The sequence below is a fragment of the Coregonus clupeaformis genome, chromosome 7 (assembly GCF_020615455.1).
Source record: "Coregonus clupeaformis isolate EN_2021a chromosome 7, ASM2061545v1, whole genome shotgun sequence".
NCBI classification, from domain to species: domain Eukaryota; kingdom Metazoa; phylum Chordata; class Actinopteri; order Salmoniformes; family Salmonidae; genus Coregonus; species Coregonus clupeaformis.
The window spans coordinates 43,672,894-43,696,407 of NC_059198.1; the positions used below are offsets into that span (position 1 = coordinate 43,672,894).

At 43.7% G+C, this 23,514-nt stretch overlaps 1 protein-coding gene across 1 annotated transcript in view; it reads left to right on the forward strand.

Annotated features, from left to right (window-relative positions):
• Positions 1–23,514, forward strand: part of LOC121568683 (histone-lysine N-methyltransferase 2C) — a 242,145-nt gene that overhangs the window by 17,856 nt on the left and 200,775 nt on the right. Inside the window, exons 3-4 of the mRNA XM_045221547.1 lie at positions 14,230–14,318; positions 19,890–20,037. Of these exons, the coding sequence (XP_045077482.1) occupies positions 14,230–14,318; positions 19,890–20,037 (237 nt within the window). The remainder of the gene's footprint in view (positions 1–14,229; positions 14,319–19,889; positions 20,038–23,514) is intronic.

The following is a 23,514-nucleotide window of genomic DNA, read 5'->3' on the forward strand; positions in this document are numbered from 1 at the left end:
TGCTCCTTGGAAAGCCCCAGCTGTTCCACCAACTCGGCATCTAGAAAGCTTCCATCGGCACCTGAATCGACAAAAGCGTTAATCGCTAAGCTCTGATTCCTGTTCATAAGGGTAGCCGGGAAACGGGGTCTGACAGAGGTATTGAGAGAGTCGAAACTGGCTCGCTAAAAGTCCTCCCAACTTTAGCGAGCCGCGCAGTTTGACGACCCAACTGGAACCTGAGAAGCTGATCGGTTGGACGGAACCCATTGCTTCTCCCTCCTTCGCTCTCGGACTCGATTATCCACCCGAATAGACAAGGCTACCAAGCTGTCCAGGTCACTAGGCTCCGGATAGGAGATCAACTCATCCTTGAGCTGCTCCGACAGACCCTGGTAAAAGGCCGCTTGCAGAGCCTCCTCATTCCACCCACTCTCCACAGCCAACGTCTTGAACTCGATCACGAAGTCGGCCACGCTACGCGAGTTCCTTGGCGGCGAAAAACAGGCGCCTAGCTGCGTCCCTCCTCGGACGGAATGGTCGAAGAGCTTCCTCATCTCGGCCGTGAACCCCTGGTATGAAGCCATGCAGGATCCTGTCGTTCCCAAACGGCTGAAGCCCACTCCAGCGCTCGACCACGCAGCAACTCAATCACAAAGGCTATCCTAGCCTTGTCTGTGGCATAAGAGTAGGGCTGTAGATCGAACACTAATCCACACTGCATAAGGAAGGAACGGCATCTTCCCAGCTCCCCTCATATTTATCCGGCGTCGGAACCTTGGGCTCACGGAAGGACACAGCTTCAGAAGCGGCAGGCGAGATGGGTGAAACCGGTAGTGGATCTTCCACCGGACACTTGCGTTGGTTCTGGACCTCCGTCAGACCGGTAGAAAGGTTCCGAACTGACAACGCGATCTCCTGTAGTACCGTGCTATGATGGCCCAACATCTTCTCCTGCTGGGTAATGGCATGGCGAACAGAGTCCAGGTCCGCTGGGTTCATTACTGGCCGGATCGTTCTGTCACGAGTTGCTAAGCCAGAACCCAGAAGCAGACCAGGACAAGGTAAGTTGAAACGAAGGTGAGTGTTTATTTACAAGTTCAAGAGTGATGCTGAATAATCCAGGGAACAGAGCGGGCGGCGTTGATTAGTTGTTGGGGGTGCAGTGGTTGATCCCATCCTGGGTCGGCAGCCGCCACCACCAGGCAGAGGTTGGATGAAGGTTCCGGACGGGTGACTGCAGATGGAACAAAACGGGGGTAAGTAAGCAACAAACCAACAAGGTGCAAAAACAACAAAACTAACGCTAGGCTCTAAGACTGATACTCTGGTAAACCTACTGTTCATGGCTAACGATCCGGCAGGGAATGGATGTTAGGCCAGAGCCTAAGAAGGGTGATGATCAGGACCAGGTGTGCAAATTGCTGATGGGATGCAGGTGCGGAAATCAAGAGAGCTCCCCGGAGCGTTCCAGAACCCTCGGGAAACTGGAGCTCACGAACATAACAACTAGTCCACAGACAGGACCCGACTCAGACTGCCGGGATCGTTACAGTATACCAACCCTACCTTGTCACAACACAACTGATTTGCTCAAACGCATTAAGAAGGAAAGAAATTACACAAATGAACTTTTTAAGAAGGCACACCTGTTAATTGAAATGCATTCCAGGTGACTACCTCATGAAGCTGGTTGAGATAATGCCAAGAGTGATAATGCCAAGATTTAACACTTTTTTTGGTTACTACATTTACATTTTTTACATTTTAGTCATTTAGCAGACACTCTTATCCAGAGCGACATACAGTTAGTGAGTGCATACATTTTCATACTGGCCCCCCGTGGGAATCGAACCCACAACCCTGGCGTTGCAAGTGCCATGCTCTACCAACTGAGCTACACGGGACTACATGATTCCATATGTGTTATTTCATAGTTTTATGTCTTCACTATTATTCTACAATGTTAAAAATAGTAAGAATAAAGAAAAACCCTTGAATGAGTAGGTGTGTCCAAACTTTTGACTGGTAGTGTACATCTACAGAAATAAGACAGATCCTGCTTCTGTTGCCAGTTTGAGTGTTTGTTTAATAGCATACTGATTCCGTGAGCCTCACGCCACATGTCAAGTAAACAATTTCACAAATGTAGCTGTTTGTAATCTTTGCTCTAAAGGCTTTACACTTTGTTTCGATAGAGCAGCCTCTCTGGTATTAGTTCTAATTTAGTGTTTACACTGTTCCAAATTGTCCGAAAAATAATATTTATAATAATAACGCACCTTTTTCTTGATCTCCTTATTGTTGTTGTTATTATTATTATTATGATGATCATAAGTAATGTCATTATCATTAGTAGGCTTAGTATAGCAGCCTTGTATAACCACAATTGAGCTGTAGGCCTAAGAGCACATCCTGTTTAGTCTTAATATCGTAACTTACTTAGGCCTATATTTTAATACTTATATAGGCTACTGAATCAATCATTCATTCGTTGTTCATGTCCTTACACAGCATATGAGTCATTAATGATTTGAAATGCAATCAAGCATTTTTAGTTTAAAAATAAAGCGAGCCTTGAATAATTAGCTTAAACAATAAATAAATAAATGGTTCCATTTCGGAAATTGTGTTCACGAATGAATACGACTGTTTTTAGTCTTTGCTGTAATAAAGGCTTAACAAAAAAACTGTACAACAGACTCTCTGGTATGCTTATTTATTTAGTGTTTACATTGTTCTAAAAAGGTCAGAAATTATATTGGTATCTACACAGTACCTGTTTGGCACACATAATATTTACGCAGCGCTTGCTCCTTACCTTCAAGAAAAAGATCTCCAGTATTTTCCACAACTTGTCAAATTTATTCCACACATCTGACTTTCCCTTTACCTCCTGAGCAACCAGTAAACATTCCCCCGTTTTCAAGTTTTTGTCACGTCCTCAGCATTCATTTACCTGTCACGTGTTTACGGTTTTCAGAGTTTGTTATAACCTATTTATTGATGTGATTATGATAAGCTATAGGTCAGGCCCTATTGTGCCCTATTCAGACAGGATTTGTTTTACTGGGGGAGGTCGGTTCATGTAATTTATGTGTACGAGCACAAAACACTACATCTACATTTTAGTCCTGTCCGAATCTGCCATGTCAGTGATTTTTACATCGCAGGAGAGTAACAATTCCAGCCAGAATAACCTACTGTTTTTTTGGGGGAACTCCAATGTCCTCTGATAATACTAGTCCCGTGCGAGTCGACATCCCTCTGTTTTGAGAGAAATGTCTGTTTGTTAGGTGTTGCTCGCGGTTTGCCCAAGAAAACAATAACTGATTCGATAAATTGAACTAAGTGCTGTGCATAAGCTATATATGAATCGCCTACATGTAGCCTATCAACTTTCACAGTGAATGCTTTTGTTTATAAGTTTTGTGTGTATGAATGGAATATTGCCAAATGTATCAGTAAAACATATTGAGCCTAATAATGCAACCTTTGCTGTTAATAGATCGCAAAGCAGCGTTCAACTGTCCTAAACGTTTGGAAATGATAAGTTACATTTCTCATCCATAGCCTTAAAACGCATCTCAAGTGCAATTGCACTGTTTAGCTCACCTCTGAAGGCTGGGGGGCATTTAGGTCGCTAAAATATCCTAATGATTATGATCATACTTCTTCAATTCAAATATTATGGCGACACTATACCAAAGATGGTTTGGTATGGTTTAGAAATTTGGGAACCAAGCTCGAGCTGTCAGTGTGGCCCTATCACCTGGACATGTTGAAATACTGTATCTTCATGCTTCCGGCATAACTGTCCATTTATTTAAAAATAATGATCACAGGGTGCAGTTTGGGAAAAAAACTGATCCTGTCTGAATCGTCCGCTGGAATAACAGACATTCTGGAGTAATATTTTACAAAGTAAAACTAGTCCCGTGCGAATGCATACGTGTCACGTAAAGAGAGCAAGGGTTGAGGGAATAGGGAATGTTCTTCCTAATCAAATGAGGGATTTCGGTAACAGAACTTCTGTCAGAAATGGCTGTAATTATGTTGCAGCTTCAGCAACACGGACAGCGTGATAAACACTTTGATGTTCTGTGATGGTCGCTGCAGCAGGAAGGAGAGAGAGACAATGGGTGCTAGTCACAGTCACTCGCTGTCTTTTTATTTTTTACACAGCGCAGCAGGTCTGAGCCTGGCCCGGCACAATCAAATCAATTGCTGGTCGGACTCCCTCTGGTCATTTGTGTGTCTTAATTATTTAATCAGTGTGCTTAATGTCAAAGTAGAATGACGTTTTTAGAAATGTTTACCAATTAATAAATGAAAAGCTCAAATGTATTGAGTCAATAAGTATTCAACCCCTTTGTTATTGCATGCCTCTACGTTCAGGAGTAAAAATGTGCTTAACAAGTCACATAATAAGTTGCATGGACTCCCTCTGTGTGCAATATTAGTTTTTAACGTGATTTTTGAATGACTACTTCTTCTCTTTACCCAACACATACAATTATATGTAAGGTCCCTCAGTCGAGCAGTGAATTTCAAACACAGATTCAACCACCAAGACCAGGGAGGTTTTCCAATGCCTCGCAAAGAAGGGTACCTATTGCTAGATGGGTAAAAATAGAAAAAGCAGACTTTGAATATCCCTTTGAGCATGGTGGAGTTATTAATTACACTTTGGATGGTGTACCAATACACCCAGTCGCTACAAAGATACAGGCGTCCTTCCTAACTCAGTTGCCGGAGAGGAAGGAAATCACTCAGGGATTTCACCATGATGACTTTAAAACAGTTACAGAGTTTAATGGCTGTGATAGGAGAAAACGGAGGATGGATCAACAACATTGTAGTTACTCCACAATACTAACCTAATTGACAGTGTGAAAAGAAGGATTCCTGTACAGAATAAAAACATGCATCCAGTTTGCAACAAGGAACTAAAGTAATGCTGCAAAAAATGTAGCAAAGCAATTCACTTTTTGTCCTGAATACAAAGTGTTATGTTTGGGGCAAATTAAACACATTACTGAGTACCACAATCCATATTTTCAAGCATAGTGGTGGCTGCATCATGTTATAGGTATGCTTGTAATCATTAAGGGGAATTTTTCAGGATAAAAAAGAAACGGAATGGAGCTAAGCACAGGCAAAATCCTAGAGGGAAAACCAGGTTCAGTCTGCTTTCCACCAGACACTGGGAGATTAATTCACCTTTCAGAATGACAATAACCTAAAACACAAGGCCAAATCTAAACTGGAGGGGCTTACCAAGAAGACGGTGAATGTTCCTGAGTGGCCGAGTTACAGTTTTGACTTAAATCTACTTGAAGATCTATGGCAAGACTTAAATGGTTGTCTAGCGATGATCAACAACCAATTTGACAGAGCTTGAAGAATTTTGAAAATAATAATGGGCATATGTTGTACAATCCAGGTGTGGAAATCTCTTAGAGACTTACTCAGAAAGACTCACAGCTGTAATCGCTGCCAAAGGTGTTGTTACAAAGTATTGACTCAGGGCTATGAATACTTATGTAAGTGAGATAATTCTGTATTAAATTTTTCAATACATTTGGGAACATTTTGAAAAACGTTTTCACTTTGTCATTATGGGGTATTGTGTGTAGATGGGTGAGAAAATATATTTAATACATTTTGAATTTAAGGCTGTAACAACAAAATGTGGAATAAGTCAAGGGGTGTGAATACTTTCTGAAGGCACTGTAGCTGCCTCGCACAGGGGAACACTGGGGCATTGGCTTTGAGATTGAGTAACTAACGTTCCTCAAATACACACTCTGCTGAAATAGGCCAGATTAGCATGGCAACTGACACCGCAGGTAGTAACACCACAGGGCCGACGAGCTGCTGGCTATATGCACGGTAACACCATCAGAGTACCATATGTACTCTGCCATGGTGGTGACTGCTTAACGGCCTTTCTGTATTTTCAGTTTGTTGCCTATAGCCCTTCAGATGCATAGTATTGGATGGAAAATCCGACTGAAAGTCCGCAATCCTAAAGTTATTTTTGCCCCGTCACTTGGTTTGGTATAAAGCTGAGGGATGGGGCTGGAGAAATGTAACCACACTCAAATTCATGAGCTATGGATGCAACCGACAGTCATAGTAATGATTGGGTCCGACAGCTGTACTAAGCTAATGAGGTATTTCTAAGGTATTTATCATTATGTATATTATTTGAAATTGCCATTGGACAGCTGGAAATATCTCATATTGTGCCTTTTTTAAACGCCTCGGCGCTACTTAGTGCTATTGAAAACTCAGGACAGCTTGGTTGGCCTAGTCAGAATGTCACCTGGCTGATTATGGACCATAAATGCATGGCTCGTGTTCAAATGATGTCATCACTGACTTCCTGGAAAATGTGTGTATGGTGACACTGTGCTCCTTGCCTGTTTGTCCATTAGCATTCTTCTATACATACAGTGTAATGTATACGCGCCGCTGTATGGTGTTACTGCTGTTATGTGATCTGTCTGCCACTTCCTAGAGGCTCTGTTCCAGGTAGTCCTTGTTTTTCTTCACAAGGGGTGTGTGTGTGTGTGTGTGTGGGCGGGCATGGAGCGTGGGTGTGGGTGTGGGTGCGTGCACGTGCGTGTGAAACAAATACACTCTCACACAGAGGTGATAGTAATACGCCCCAGATGGGGAATAAACAACGTATCCTTGAATAACAATGAGTTATAGGGCTCAATCTTTATCTGAATTATTGCCTTGGCCTTTTGCAACTCATACCTTTCTTTTTATGTCAGAAATGACCAAGCTTGATTTCTATCTAGAAGAACCCTTTTTCAGAGGAAATTGCACAATTTTTCTGCCAAGGCTTCGCTTCCCTCTTCCTCCTCATAGCCCCTATCTTTTTTTGAAGGCAAGCTTGTCCCTAGACCCACTGTGCTTGTGTCACTGAAGTGTCTCTGTTTTAAATATATTTTTTTACAAAGACTGCAAGAGCTTAGAGTACCTCCTTGAGACTGCTTGCATAACCTAATGGCTGCTGCATGTGTTCATTTCTCCTGTCACGGCAATGCCCAAGGGGTCTGGGCAGTGAATCACCAAAACTGTTACCTGACCGTCTAAATGGCTGGCATGGTTTGTTCGGAACAGCTGTCAATCATGAGGGTGCATTACAAATAGCTTTGACAGAGATACTTATTTGCAATATGGACACCAATGGCTCCTTATAATTTTGAAAGGTATACCAGAGCATTAGTATTTCTTAAACGTAATTGGTGGCATGGACTCATGTCAGCAGTGAAATAGGGGTGGAATGCAGTTGGTTGATGGCTATCAAAGAATGTGATTTAGTAAATCTCAAAATACACCAGACAAGGAACCCTGGTTGTTCCTGGGTCTACCGTTACTGTATTGTATAAGGGGCTTAATACACATTCAATATCTTGGCCTTATGGATGTATCAATACAATAGCCACATTACATTTGGTCCCTTTAGTGGTCAGACCTAGTCGCCATTGATGTTAGCCTAAAAAACCTCCATACTCTCTCACAAGCACAGTTAGATATCCTCCTGCTGTCGAGGCAGTGTTTGTTGTACTTTAGCTGTCTGACAAACTCACACTGACAAACGTGAGCTATGTCTCTATGCCTCTGTGTCGCAGTAGTGCACAGTAGTAGTTTTTGTGGTTGCCAGATCTCAACCTAGTTTCTGAGCAGGAGTTTAAACAAAAATCCTAGGACTACTTATTTGCAATACTGCTCTTGCAGGTAATGAATAGGTTGAAGGTACATTTAATTGACCGTTGTTTGCTTTTGGTTGGAGGGAAGAAGGAATGTCCTGTGATGAGTCAGCATATCAGAGGTTTCTAGCACCTAGCATTGCGTTTGTTTGAATCTGGTTTAGCCAATTGCTTGAAAATGTAAAAATGGAGAGGAAATGATTAAATGGCATGCTGGGAAACATCAGCGCTAATGAGAAGGGGGTGTGCCCCAGCCCAGCCAGGAAGTCCATGCCAGGATTTCGCCACTGCCTTAGGAGCTGGAACTACTTGCAACAACAGCATATTATTTTTTTTGCCTCTCTTTCTCTCTCCCTCTCTCTGTCCACCACTACCTGCTCAGTTTCTCACTGTAGTAGAATTGTGGCCTTAAGTTTCTGGATGTGTGTAAAAAAACAATAAAAACTAAACTTCAAAATCATATTTCTGTTTTTGTTCAATACCACATGCTTTTGAGTGGTGCAAATGTGAAAGATTGCATGGAATTGGAATAAACAAGAGTAGCACTTTGCTTGGTCCTGTATTGGTGTTTCTGTGGGGGGGCTCTGTTTATGTGAACCAGTAAATATTAATTTGAATTATTAGCAGAATAAGACTAACGGTAGCCTGAACTTAGAAAAATGCCTCTACTTTATGAACACTACATTGACCCATATTGGGGTAAAGGTGGCTGATGATGACGATGACAAGCCTACTCCTGTAAGACTGTAACATGACAGTTTTCTAAGAGTTCCTCTTGGGCCATATGACCGAGAGATGGATGCTACACCGGTCCCCTTGGGCTGGGCCATCTCTTTGGGACCATCCTCACCCCCTCTTGTCTCTCTGACTAGCGGGTGGTTAGAAAAATGGTATTGTTCAATAGGTTTGCACAAAATTGACAATTCTTTGGGGCTTTTGGCATTGAAAAGAGGGAAAAACAGACATAGAAACACACACATTGAGCATTTACATGTCAGTTTACCATAGCCTTATTGAGGATTGTCGCTGTAGAGGGGATGAAGGATATTTCTTTTGGCCGTTTTTCTGTGCGAGTGTCACCTTTTAATCTCAGACCGGACTGCAGCATGTGGAAGGATCTGCCTTCCCTGCCTTATCTGCCTTCGGGTTACTCATTAGCCAACATTTCATCACTTGTTTACCTCTGTGATGTATGGGAGTTACAACGGGTACATGTAAAATCCATTTAGGTACCCCCGCTTGGCAAAACCCGTGGATTCTTGGAAGTGGGAAGTCAACATAGCCATGATAAGATGTATTGTGCAGTGCCTGTCTAACAGTAAGCATCACTGTACTTCTGTTTTTCTTCTCGTGGCGTTGGGCATTGTTTGGCTTCATGCATGGATTACCCAACGAATCCCTACGAGGACGTTGAGAGGCTTTTTTATTTGTATTTTTTATATCAGTCTTCTTGTCAGTCACTTGACACTAGAACATTAATTGTCTGGTGGTTGCATACATTGACCGATATGTTTCTTGTGACTTAAGATAAGGGTCCTTGCATTCTTTTTGCAAACATGGGTTACTTGACATGGTTGCTGTTCTAGCCAGGGGTTAAAATGGACCACTGTTCCACCACCATTGGAAAAACAAAACAGTAACCGCTAACTTAAACTGTCAATTGGAAATCCCTCAAGTGTGATCCATTCTATGGGCAGCCGCAGCTCCACCACCTCCTGAACTGTCATTCATGTCCAACATATTGCTAAAATAAGTACCCTAGAAAACCTTCCCTTCCTCATATATTTTCCTTCATGACTTAAAGGTCTGGTCTGGCTTCCACCATTCCACTTCCACCAATAAGTCCTTTTACTTAATCTGTTTGGGACAGATTTGGAGACAACCTAAAATTAACACCCGCCACCCGTCAGATTTTGTTATTGTAAAATGTCTATTTCACCAGCCACAGTGCGTTTTTGTTTCATAGCAGGTACATTCATCGCACAAAGTCAAAGAACTATGAATCCTATATAGCCTATAGACTCTGTTCACAAAAAATGTAAATGAAATATTAAACATTACTTTACATTTTAAGCATTACTTCTAACTAGTAATACATTTTATTGTTTTAGAAACATTACAAAGCATTCTCAACTAACTTAACTAAATCTACCTGCTGTGGAGACAACCTTCCTGAGTATAACTGAGAATGTTGTGCAGTGACCATGTCAACCATAGCAACACCAGAGTGTTGCTCAAAACCTAAACAGGTATGTTGGTTGCCATCAGCCATTTTAGAGGAGTCGTAGACTTGGTGTTTGCGGTTGGCATGAATCTCTGACAAGTAAAACCAGTACCATGCAGTGCAGGCTGTATGAAAAATGCTGAACAGTGGGTAATGCTACTAGTTACTATGCTTGGTGTGGAAGGGAGACCTGGATTAAACCAGTTCCAGGCCACAATGGCCTTGCATTTTCAATGATGTAGGTCATTGATCAGAGCACTGGGATTCGGTTGCCGACGGCAGCGTCAATAGCGTTGTCCGTCTGCATCCCAGAAACCCAACCCTGGTCACCCGATGCTTCAGCCCCTGACCTCGCCACTGCATCGTGCCAGGGAGAATAGGCTGCAAAGCCTCACGATTGTTTGCAGTGGAAACCCAATATTTCCCACCACAAACCTTATGTTTGGGTGGTTTACTTTCGAGGCCGCTAGTTGTTGCTTTTGCCGTCCAATGAGTTTTGCCTTTGAAACAGCTTATTGCATTGCTGGAATGTTTTTTTTTCTTCCACTGAGCACAAGCCAGGAAATGTCTTCCTTTGACGTGAATGTCCCGGTTTCTGATTCTGCTTTTGCTTTATGGTGGTTAGGCTGCTTCAAAAGAAGCTATGTTATTTGGACCAGCTTAGTCATAGTGTTCTGAATCGGTCTACATCTAGGCTAGTCCTTCTAAAGCAGGTGTGTCAAATTCATTCCACAGCGGGCCGAGTGTCTGCAGGTTTTTGGTGTTTCCTTTCAATTAAGACCTAGACAACCAGGTGAGGGGAGTTCTTTACTAATTAGTGACCTTAATTAATCAATCGAGTACAAATGTGGAGTGAAAACCTGTAGACACGTGATCTAAAGGATAAGGCCCTTTTGGCCCGGGTTGTAGGCTTTGAGTTTAGTGAGCCACACTGGTAAGTACTCTGAATAGCACCTCTTTGTTCTTGTGCAACACAGAGCGAGCGAGAGGGAGCGAGCGAGAGCCAGAAAGTGCCAGAGCTTTTTAGAAGCTTCATTTGCACAGACCCACCACGCATGAGCTGTTCTAGATAGTCCAGCCAAGTTTTCAGAACTAGACAGAGGTGTGTGTGTGTGTGTGTGTGTGTGTTTTTCTCTCCCTCCAGCTTTCTCGCCCTAGTCCTCTGCCCAGTCCTATCCCTCTCTCCACTCCAGGGGCTTGTTTTGGATGTCCTGGTTTGGTGCCCTGGTTTCCATTGCATGTTCGGTCTGCTACCACCACAGGGTTCATGACACTGGGTTTGCTTGGTAAAGGGAACTGATATGGGCACCAAACCCCTCTCTCCCGGTTCATGTGGGAATCATGTAGAAAATTCGGTCAAGTGTCAATTTCTTTCACTGTTATTTAGACTTTTTCTGAAGAATTAGCCTGTCACAAAACATCTTGTAGTCACTGTTTAGAAAGGATTTTGGGCTGTAATTGCAATAGTTGCTGGAAATGTTATGGTCACTGCTATTGGAATAATTTAGATTTGATCTTTCATCTTTATATTTTACACAGACCCTGAGACTGTTGTGGCGTGTCTACTTACTAAACTTATTTCAAACAATTATTCCCTGTTATTGCAAGTATTAGCTTATTTTCATTGTTTCCCAATCTTTGCTTTCCTATAAATGTACTTTTGCTGGGCTTGCAGCTCGGGCCTCGATAGTAAGAAGCTCGACCGGTCACCAGCAGCTGAGCTGTAGCCGTGGGTGGAGCGATGCGTCCCATTTGGCTGCTATGTGTCAGTCTGTAACACCAGTGTTGACAGTGTTGGTTAGGCCTATTACAGACCGGGAGGGAAGGGGAGTGGTGAGCTGTGGACTCCACTGCTCAGTGCTCCAGAGAGACGCAGAGAGAAGTGAACAGAAACAAACCTTGGTCCGGCACACTAACAAATGAAATGTTACTGAAACAAACACGGAGGGAGCTTTCGCTGGAGTCCAAATTTGAGATGAAGTTATTGGCAACAAGTATCCTGTTTTTTTAAAGGGCTTTGAAAATATATACACTACCGGTCAAAAGTTTTAGAACACTCATTCATTCAAGGGTTTTTCTTTATTTGTACAATTTTTTACATTTGTAGAATAATAGTGAAGATATCAAAACTATGAAATAACACATATGGAATCATGTAGTAACCAAATCAAAATATATTTTATATTTGAGATTCTTCAAATAGCCACCCTTTGCCTTGATGACAGCTTTGCACACTCTTGGAATTCTCTCAACCAGCTTCACCTGGAATGCTTTTCCAACAGTTTTGAAGGAGTTCCCACATATGCTGAGCACTTGTTGGCTGCTTTTCCTTCACTGCGGTCTGACTCATCCCAAACCATCTCAATTTGGTTGAGGTCGGGGGATTGTGGAGGCCAGGTCATCTGATGCAGCACTCCATCACTCTCCTTCTTGGTCGAATAGCCCTTACACAGCCAGGAGGCTTGTGGTCCTCTGTAGCTCAATTGGTAGAGCATGGCGCTTGTAACGCCAGGGTAGTGGGTTCGATCCCCGGGACCACCCATACGTAAAAATGTATGTGCACATGACTAAGTCGCTTTGGATAAAAGCGTCTGCTAAATGGCTTATTATTATTATTGTCCTGTTGAAAACAAATTATTGTCCCACTAAGCCCAAACCAGATGGGATGGCATATTGCTGCAGAATGCTGTGGTAGCCATGCTGGTTAAGTGTGCCTTGAATTCTAAATAAATCACAGACAGTGTCACCAGCAAAGCACCCCCACACCATCACACCACCTCCTCAATGCTTTACGGTGGGAAATACACATGCGGAGATCATCCGTTCACCCACACCGCGTCTCACAAAGACATGGCGGTTGGAACCAAAAATCTCCAATTTGGACAATTCGACCATGAAGTCTCCTCTGAACAGTGGATGTTAATGTGTCTGTTACTTGAACTCTGTGAAGCATTTTTATGGGCTGCAATTTCTGAGGCTGGTAACTCTAAAGAACTTATCCTCTGCAGCAGAGGTAACTCTGGGTCTTCCATTCCTGTAGCAGTCCTCATGAGAGCCAGTTTCATCATAGCGCTTGCTGGTTTTTGCGACTGCACTTGAAGAAACTTTCAAAGTTCTTGAAATGATCCATATTGACTGACCGTCATGTCTTAAAGTAATGATGGACTGTCGTTTCTCTTTGCTTATTTGAGCTGTTCTTGACATAATATGGATTTTATCTTTTACCAAATAGGGCTTTCTTCTGTATACCCCCCCACCTGGTCACAACACAACTGATTCGCTCAAACGCATTTAGAAGGAAAGAAATTCCCCAAATTAACTTTTAAGAAGGCACACCTGTTAATTGAAATGCTTTCCAGGTAACTACCTCATGAAGCTGGTTGAGAGAATACAGTGTGCAAAGCTGTCAAGGCAAAAGGTGGATATTTGAAGAATCTCAAATATGAAATATATTTTGATTTGTTTTACACTGTTTTGGTTACTACATGATTCCATATGTGTTATTTCATAGTTTTGATGTATTCACTATTATTCTACAATGTAGAAAGTAGTAAAATATAGAAAAACCCTTGAATGAGTAGGTGTTCTAAAACTTTTGACCGGTGGGGTGTGTGTGTGTGTGTGTGTGTGTGTGTTTTTATATATATTTATTTATTTTAAGCTGAATATGTCACTTTTTGGGTGACCTGACCAAATTCACATAAAAATTTGACTTATAGATATGTAATTCTCATTGAATGCAAGTTTAAGAAGCGGTAGATCTGTTCTATGTTCGCTATTTCTATGCTTCCCGTTTTTGCATCTTTTACTTTTGGTTTTGTACACCAGCTTCAAACAGCTAAATACTATTTTTGGTTATGGAAAATATATTTCATAGCGGTTTAAATGGTACAAAGATTCTCTACGCTATACTTGCTTGTTTTGTCACACTGAAATTGTTGAACATAAATGACTGAAATCAGCTCAAAGTGATTTTAATTACTATATCTGTTTGGGATTCTTGCAGTCACACTGACTTTACGGGCTGTTCCTCTTTGCCACACTGACTTTACAAGCTGTTTGTCTCTGCCACACTGACTTCACGGGCTGTTCCTCTTGCAACAAAGCTTGCAGACTTATTTTTTTCGTAAATTTCTATGATGTTGAACTCGAAGGCTGTTTACCTGTTGTTGATGCCTGTAATACTGTTCATCCTCATTCGGTGAGGCAGACCTGAGTAACAATATTGCTCCTCCTTGAGCAGAGCCTGAAAGGCAGATCAGATCAGTGACTGTTTCCTCTCCCTGTGTGTCTCAGGGGCCGTAGCAGAGGCCGAGCCCAGGCTGAGGATGAAGACAGCATGGACGGGACGGAGACTGCCGAAGCCGAGAACACGCAGGATATGGGTGAGTTGACTGTCTTGGTCGTCATGGAAATGTTTGTGTGTGTGTACATACCTGTATCAGTGTGTGCCTCTTGTTTTGTGTGTGTGCACCTTCATGCGCGTTCATCTTTTAATATTTGCGTGCTGTTGTCTTCATACATGTGTGCTTGTTTAGGCTGCTGTCACTGATAGTGGGGTGATGGTATTCGGGGGAGATTTGATCATTTTATCGAATGCCTCTTTCATCATTAAGACTTAGTTCTTTGGAGCTGTTGCACGACCACTACCTCCTCAATACAGACCACTACCACCTCAATACAGACCACTACCACCTCAGTACAGACCACTACCTCCTCAATACAGACCACTACCACCTCAGTACAGACCACTACCTCCTCAATACAGACCACTACCACCTCAGTACAGACCACTACCACCTCAGTACAGACCACTACCTCCTCAATACAGACCACTACCTCCTCAATACAGACCACTACCTCCTCAATACAGATTGTTGCCTCTCAGTACAGACAACTTGAAGGGTATCTACCAGTCTTTTTGTTGCATGTTGTGCCACCCTCCCCCCACGTCTTTTTGAGGTATCAATTGCTAAATGGTAGATGACTAAAGGCCAGTTCATACTTGTATGTCCACAGAGCCAAAATGTAGGCCTAATCGCTGGCTCGTTATGGGATGTTTACAAAGCCATCTACAGCTGCTGTCTGCAGGGGTCTCGCCGGCCCACCGTGCACTTCCCCAAACATTTCTAACCCGATAGCTCTGTGGATGCGGCTTTGTAAAGGCAGAACGTCCTTGGAAAACAAGCTGCCATTCGGAGAATGCATTATGTAAATCAACTGCCAGAGGGCGGTCTAATATTTGAGATAGAATGTGGTCAACTCCCCTGTTGGCGGTGTTGTGTTGGTTCGCTTATCGCTGCTGGCATTTGGTTGACCTGTAAATGACTTCACAAGCTTGGCAAATGCCACACAAAGAGGAGAGAAATAAAGTCCAAATCATTTTAACTGCTTTTGTGCTGCTGTCACAGGGTTTCCTTTCTCCTCCATGATCACTAGGTTTAAAGCCTATCCAAACCTTTCACCTGTTTGTGGTAATGGTAGATAGGGGAGGAAGAAATGAATTGTATTGAGACCCACGCCTAGTCATGGTGATTTCCCTAGTTTTCCTCAATGCACGATGAGACCAAGGCTTCAGAGGACTAGTCAAAGCCTAATCTTGGGTCGAAGACGATCACACCAGCAAACATCATTAGCATCACTTGATCTGTTCCACTTCTAAAAAGTGACCTAACCACATTTGCTGCCAACCCTTACCAACGCACGAACAGACGCACGCCCAACCCCTTTCCAACAAGGGTGGCTTAAAGTTCAAGGCACCCCCTGTCTTTGAATGACTCAATCATGCTCCCCCCCCACAAAAGCCTCTTGCCGGAGATTAATTTCCTAGTTATTAATCGAAATCCATGGTCTGTCAAGGCTTTTGACGTGGGATTTTCCTAGGTGGAATGCTTTAAGAAAAATAAACAGACATAAAAACGGAAAATAATTTAGGCCGAGTCAGTGTCAAAAGGGCAAATTAGGTCCCTTTTCTACTTGTACCCCACCTAGTTGTCTCCCTTTGCCCAGAATCTGCATTAGAATATTGGCCTATCTTGTTTGTATTCCTTCTTAGTTATGCAGAGTGCTACCAAAGACCAGGGTTTGCTTTGGCTCCAAGAATGGAGTTTTGTGTCTAAACAATACAGAAAATAAAGATGCAGTGTGTACGCTTCAGTGCTTTTGCGAGCTACAACAAGGATATTATTTTATCCCCCCATTTCCAGAGTGAAGGAATGTCGTCGCTGGGAACAAAAGAAAAGTCCTTTATCGCTCTTTTTTAATGAGTGGTTGAGAATCACGTCCGGGTCAACGGTTCAAAATAACACATTTTCGGCTTTTCAAGTGGTGCAGCAGAGCGAAAGGGGGAGCGAATGATTTATGAAAGTATTGTGAATGCCTGACTGAGGGTTGTGGATACCCTACTGTCTCAGGACTTCATTTAACCCCATAAAAAAAAAAACAGCCAAGAAGGAAATGGATCAGAATCTGTGGGTTGTATTTCATTAGCTCTCTCTGGGAGGTCTGCCAGATCAGGCTTGAGAAGTCCGCTCCACCCCGAGACTGGGGCTCCACTGTGATCGAGGGGTGTTTTCTTTGTGCCATAAACAATTACTTAAATTCATAGTGTCCAAGTAGGGCCTTATCAAGGCTCTTGTTGTTATTGCTAAGTTGTTTTATCCAAGAGGAAATGTAACCATTTGAGATTCTCATAATTACAATGGTATTAGACTACTCATTCTGGAAAGAGGTGTGTCCGTCCAGAACAATTGCAGATCTTCATTTTGTGAATCCACATATTTCATATGTATTTCTCATGATGTTATAATTTTAAATTAAATGTTACAATTATGTAAAACCCAGAATGACAGTAACTAGCCTAACCACAAGATCAAGGTGTTAAATACAGTTGAAGGCGGAAGTTTACATACACTTAGGTTGGTGTCATTAAAACTCGTTTTTCAACCACTCCACAAATGTCTTGTTAGGACATCTACTTTGTGCATGACACAAGTCATTTTTCCAACAATTGCTTACAGACAGATTATTTCACTTATAATTCACTGTATCACAATTCCAGTGGGTCAGAAGTTTACATACACAAAGTTGACTGTGCCTTTAAACAGCTTGGAAAAGTCCAGAAAATGATGTCATGGCTTTAGAAGCTTCTGATAGGCTAATTGACATCATTTGAGTCAATTGGAGGTGTACCTGTGGATGTATTTCAAGGCCTACCTTCAAACTCAGTGCCTCTTTGCTTGACATCATGGGAAAATCTAAAGAAATCAGCCAAGACCTCAGGGAAAAAAATGGTAGACCTCCACAAGTCTGGTTCATCCTTGGGAGCAATCTCCAAACGCCTGAAGGTACCACGTTCATCTGTACAAACAATAGTACGCAATTATAAACACCATGGGACCACGCAGCCATCATACCGCTCAGGAAGGCGATGCGTTCTGTCTCCTAGAGATGAACGTACCTTGGTGCGAAAAGTGCAAATCAATCCCCGAACAACAGCAAAGGACCTTGTGAAGATGCTGGAGGAAACGGGTACAAAAGCATCTATATCCACAGTAAAACGAGTCCTATATCGACATAACCTGAAAGGCTGCTCAGCAAGGAAGAAGCCACTGCTCCAAAACCGCCATTAAAAAGCCAGACTACGGTTTACAACTGCACATGGGGACAAAGATCGTACTTTTTTGAGAAATGTCCTCTGGTCTGATGAAACAAAAATAGAACTGTTTGACCATAATGACCATCGTTATGTTTGGAGGATAAAGGGGTGGCTTGCAAGCCAAATAACACCATCCCAACCATGAAGCATGGGGGTGGCAGCATGATGCTGTGGGGGTGCTTTGCTGCAGGAGGGACTGGTGCACTTCACAAAATAGATGGCATCATGAGGAAGGAAAATGATGTGGATATATTGAAGCAACATCTCAAGACATCAGTCAGGAAGTTAAAGCTTGGTCTCAAATGGGTCTTCCAAATGGACAATGACCCCAAGCATACTTCCAAAGTTGTGGCAAAATGGCTTAAGGACAACAAAGTCAAGGTATTGGAGTGGCCATCACAAAGCCCTGACCTCAATCCTATAGAAAATGTGTGGGCAGAACTTAAAAAGCGTGTGCGAGCAAGGAGGCCTAAAAACCTGACTCAGTTACACCAGCTCTGTCAGGAGGAATGGGCCAATAATAATAATATGCCATTTAGCAGACGCTTTTATCCAAAGCGACTTACAGTCGTGCGTGCATACATTTTTTTTTGTGTATGGGTGGTCCCGGGGATCGAACCCACTACCTTGGCGTTACAAGCGCCGTGCTCTACCAGTTGAGCTACAGAGGACCACCCATTCACCCAACTTATTGTGGGAAGCTTGTGGAAGGCTACCAGAAACGTTTGACCCAATTTAAACAATTTAAAGGCAATGCTACCAAATACTAATTGAGTGTATGTAAACTTCTGACCCACTGGGAATGTGATGAAAGAAATAAAAGCTGAAATATATAATTCTCTCTACTGACATTTCACATTCTTAAAATAAAGTGGTGATCCTAACTGACCTAAGACAGGGAGTCTTTACTAGGATTAAATGTCAGGAATTGTGAAAAACTGAGTTTAAATGTATTTGGCTAAGGTGCATGTAAACTTCCGACTTCAACTAACTGTGCTAGATGTTTTAAGTTGTATGGCTTTTATAATTGGTAGAAAAACAATCCGCAAATGCTAAAAATGAGACTGTGCATTCTGCAGTCTGTGCTCTCGTGTGGTTAATTAGTGACAATGTTTTGACCACTTCATCAACCTTATCCCTAATAAACCACATGGGAGCATAGATGGCAGTGTGTGGAGTTTTTATCATTTGCTGAACATTATCTGATATCCAGCACCTGCTCAAAGTCATTGGATGTGCATATGTTCTCTTTCTCTATAGAAACAACAAATCTTAATAGAAGTAACAGTGTAGTTACTAGCCGAGGTATCAATTCTTACACAACTGATTTACCAGAAAGCAAACAAATGTTGCCCATACACGCCAACAGTGGTAGGCATTGTTGATAAATGTAATTGGTCTGTCCCATTGATGTAAAGTTTATAAACTCTAAATTATTTGGCCTGCCTTTATTTCCCCTGAACTGGTGTGTGGGCAACTCTTCAGTGAAAGAGTGCCACATTTTTGTCGCTTTAAAGGTCAAGGTAAAGGTCACGTCATCTCTTTATGCCCGGACGCGTTGTGACATTTTCGGCAATGCTTTTGTGATTTTTTTTTTTTCCTCCAGATTAATTGACTGGAGTTCACAGCCCTTCTCCTACTGAAAGGGTTGCTAGAGCTCAAAGCATTCACTAAGCCCACACAATCTCAGTGTTGTTTTTGGTAACACTAGAGCAGAGAAAAAGTTTGCAGGGTAATGTTCATTAAGGCATGCAATGGAAAATGTTTTTAAATGTTTTGCAACAGGAAAATGAGCACTTCTTATTGGACAAGTCCAGGTAGTTCTCTCAGTGAGTTTTATTCCTTTTGGTGCTTAATGAACACAACCCAGAGGTGCCAGTTGTGCTGAGCCTTTGACTGGCAGGTGAGGGGTTAGGACTAATCATTTTGCTGTTCAGCAGAACTCTGTTTTTCTTTGGTCTTAGACAATGGTTTGGAATTGTAAGCGCTCCGTGTTTGCATAGTGTGACAAATCGTGTCACAATAAATAAAAAAAATCAGACAATGTGTTCCTAAAAGAGTCCTGAGTGAAACTAGACCCGGTTTATTCTGAAAAGGTGTTGTTGTGTATGTCAACTGTGTTACCAAAGACACACGCACTGTCACCCTGGATTATGCTAGTTTGAACTCATTTGGTAGTGAACACTGCTGCCGTCCAATGGCTAAATGGTCTGTTCTAGTCAGTAAACATTCTAAAGTGCTTTAATGAGATGTTTTAAGTAAATAACAGTGTAACCTCTACCCCCTCTTTCTCCCACAGAAGTTAAGGAGCTGGTCCTGGATGTCGAGGAGATCATGGTGCCCAGCCCCGTGCCCAGCCCCATTGACGACAGACCACTCTTCCAGCGCTCCGTGTCGGAGGACTCTGCAGGATCCTCCGCCTCGACCCTGGTGCACGCCAAAGTCCGGTAAGAGGGGGAGACGGTGTGTGTTTGGAGTAGAGTAGGGATGGAGTGTGATTAGGGGAAGAGAGTGACATAGAAAGAAGTGTGTGTGTGCTAGATGGACAGAATAAGGCAGAGCAGGAGATGGCGGCAGGGAAAGGGAAAATGAGATTCCAGTAAGAGAGGCAGAGAGAGTAAGACTGACATTCTAGAATTCTCAGAGGGAGGGAGAGTGGGGGGAATATAAATGATATTGGTGAGCGAGAAAATTACTCTGACATGCTGAGTCACAGCTGTGTGTGTGTGGTTAACAGTGGATGGAGTGCAAGGCGTGTGTATATTTCTGTCTCAATGCACACACAGTGGTGGTGTTTTTGCACCCCCAACAAAATGAGTGTGGGCCGAGAGGGAGGCGGAGTGTGTGCGTTGCGAGAGAGCGATAGACAGAGTGGGAACAAGCAAAGGAAATATGGAGAGGGTATTTTCAGGGAGTGTAAAGGATGAGAGGATGTGTGTGCTTGCACGCTCGAATGAGCCACCATGGTGGGGAGGGAGGACGGGGAAGGGGAAGGCGTGCAGGGAAGGTAAGCGGGGGAGGTAGTGAGGCGAGGTGGGGGAGGGGAACGAGCAGCAGAGATAATTAAGCGCTGGGGATTGTGGGTAGCGGGGAAAAGCAGGCTGGGTAAAGAGGTCTCGGGGCCCTCGGTGGTAGCCTGGCAGACTGCAGACTGCAGGGCTGCTACTGTAATTAGGAGAGAGAGCGAGATGGCTTTTTCTTTCTAGTTCCAATTAGTAGAGATTGTGCTTCCGCTAGTGTACAGTAGAGGCCCCGGCAACATGTGGAGGGATGCAGGAAGTCACACATGCATGCAGACATGCACATGCACACACATCGTACACACACACACTAGAGCCCTGCACGGCCATGAATTTTAAGCCCGAGGCCTACTCATGCCCACGACGTTCAGGACCTACCCTACCCAGATTTAAGGCCCGACACTGCCCGAAATCAGAAATAACTTCCTCCGTTAGTAAATCCATTAGCTGCTCCTCTCTGTCTGTCATTCGTTCCCTGCGCACTGCTTGCTCTGCAAGCGCTTACTCATGGGGGCTCTGGGTCTGTGAGGATCCATAGCAATGGCTCCACTTTGGCTTGCCTGCTCAATGATGAGACATGAGAGAGCAGCATTTAGCTAATTTTAGTCACACTAATCTCAGACAAAACTCTTTCTGTGAAATAATCTCTCCTGTTTTATATCCATGGCCCAGTGGTGGGACCCTCTGCTATTGTCAGGGGGCTCCCATGGGCTGAGTTGTGTCCTGCAAGGTGATCACGACAGACGCATATCCCCTGAGGATGGGGTGCGCTCTACGAAGGCAACTCGATTTGGGGGGTATGGACACTGGTGCGGAGCGCACTGCATATCAATTACCCGGAGCTCCTAACGGTGTATCTGGCGCTCAGGCACTTCCTCATGCTTTTGTCGGGCCGGCTTTTGCTGGTCAGAACCAGCAATATGTCAGTGGTGGCATGCATTAACAGAGGGTTAGAGACTCTCTCTGCCTCCCAAATTTGGCTCACTCCCTATTGCTGGGGAACACTGTGCACATGCTCTTGCTTTGGGCGACGCATTGCCCCGGTTGCCTCAACTCAGGTGAAGATATTTTATTCAGGTGTGACCCTCTCAGGAGTGGAGGCCCAGGTATGGGAAATGTTCAGCCGGGCCGACGTAGATCTTTACGCATAGCGAGAAAGGTCCAGTGTCGTCTATTTTTCTCTGAGTGACCCGAGTGCTCCATTGGTAACAGACGCTCTGGTGCACTAGTGGCCTTGGATCCTCCTTTCCGTGTTTCCGCTAGTGGTTCTGATTCATCCTAAATTGGAGAGGGCGCACCGGGAGGGCTTATCATTGATTATTGTGGCTCCCTGTTGGCCCAGACTTTGTTTGCGGAGATCATTCGCCTTTTTAGGCAGGGACCTGTGTCAACTCCCATTTGCGTATAAGTGGCAAGTGTTTGAGCTCTGGTGCCAAGATAAAGGACTTGTTCCTTTTCAGTGCTCTGTGAGGGACATCCTTATGTTCCTATAGGAGCTTTTCGAGCAGGGGCGGGCATTCTCCAAGTTAAAAGTTTACATGGCCGCTATCTCAGTGTGATATGTCGGAATTGATGGAGCCTCACCTGGGGCCCACCCCCTGGTTGTGCGGTTCCTAACAGGTGTACGTCGTCTTAGACCGGTCTCTAAACCTATTGCGCCCACATGGGACTTTGCGGGGGTTTTGGAGGCACTGTGTGCGGCCCCCTTTGAGCCTCTAGAGTCGGTGGATCTGAAGATCCTCTCCTACAAAACCTCCCGCCCCTCGTGGCTTTGGCCTCGGCTAAATGTTTTGGGGACCGCTGCGTTATCTGGTACTCTGTTCACCCTGGGCAACTCTAAGGTGACTTTGCATCCAAATGTGGCCTTTTCACCAGAAGTCATGGCTATGTCCTACAGGGCTTTAGCTTTTGAGTTATTTCCCCTTTCGCCTCCTTTTGCTTCTGAAGAGCAAGGTTCCATGCCCTGTGTTCGGTGCGAGCTTTACGCACGTACATTGAATGGACCCTGGGATATCTGGTTATGTGACATGCTTTTTGTCAGTGACATCCAAGGTTTTATCGCTTGGATGTCACTGCTCCCAGTGTAGCCCATACGGTGCTTACGGCTGGGACAGGCGAAAGTAACTAGGCAGTGCGCCGTGTGCAATACCCAGACTGACACATCTGGCGGGGTCAGGTCTGGGTGGTCAGCATGGGCCGTTTTCATTTAGTATCCATTGGGGTCGGCTTGGGGCGTGATTATATTTCCCCATAGTATGTTGTACTGAAATTGACTGGCTAAAAGGGAACGTAACGTTATGACTATAACTACTACTGTTCCCTGAAGGAGGAAAACGTGGCCCCGTGCCGCCCGTTCCTGGGCTCGGTGAAGAGCAGTATTAAAAATTGAAGGAATGAAACTGAGCCTTACGCTTATTACCTGTGGAAGGCGGGGCTTCCAGCGAGGCGTAGATTTCAGGCGTGATTGTAGATTTTTCAACCAAAGTCACGAGTGCGACTCCCCATAGTATGTTGTACCTTGTTTCCCTCCTTCAGGGAACAGTAGTTATAGATTTGGAATAAAGTACAGCATGCAAAGGGGCCCTATTAACAACCTGATTTTTACAAAATAAGTATCTAAATATAGGCTGCATCTCTCTAATTCCTTTTGGATTCTTTTTTTGTTTGTTTTAGCTGTCAGCATTTACCTTACAGGTTGGCAGCATGTCAGTGTATCAGATTGAAAGAATATGGCTGCTCAGTGTGTGGATGTTGTCAACCGATACTGTCTTTTATTGGTGTTTTCAACCCCTTTTGGTACGTAGGTAGAGCTTGTATTTAGCGCAGTGTTTCCCTACAACCCCCACCCATCAAAAATACTTATTTGGGTTTCAGTTTTGGGAAAAACTGGTACAGAGAGCAGGG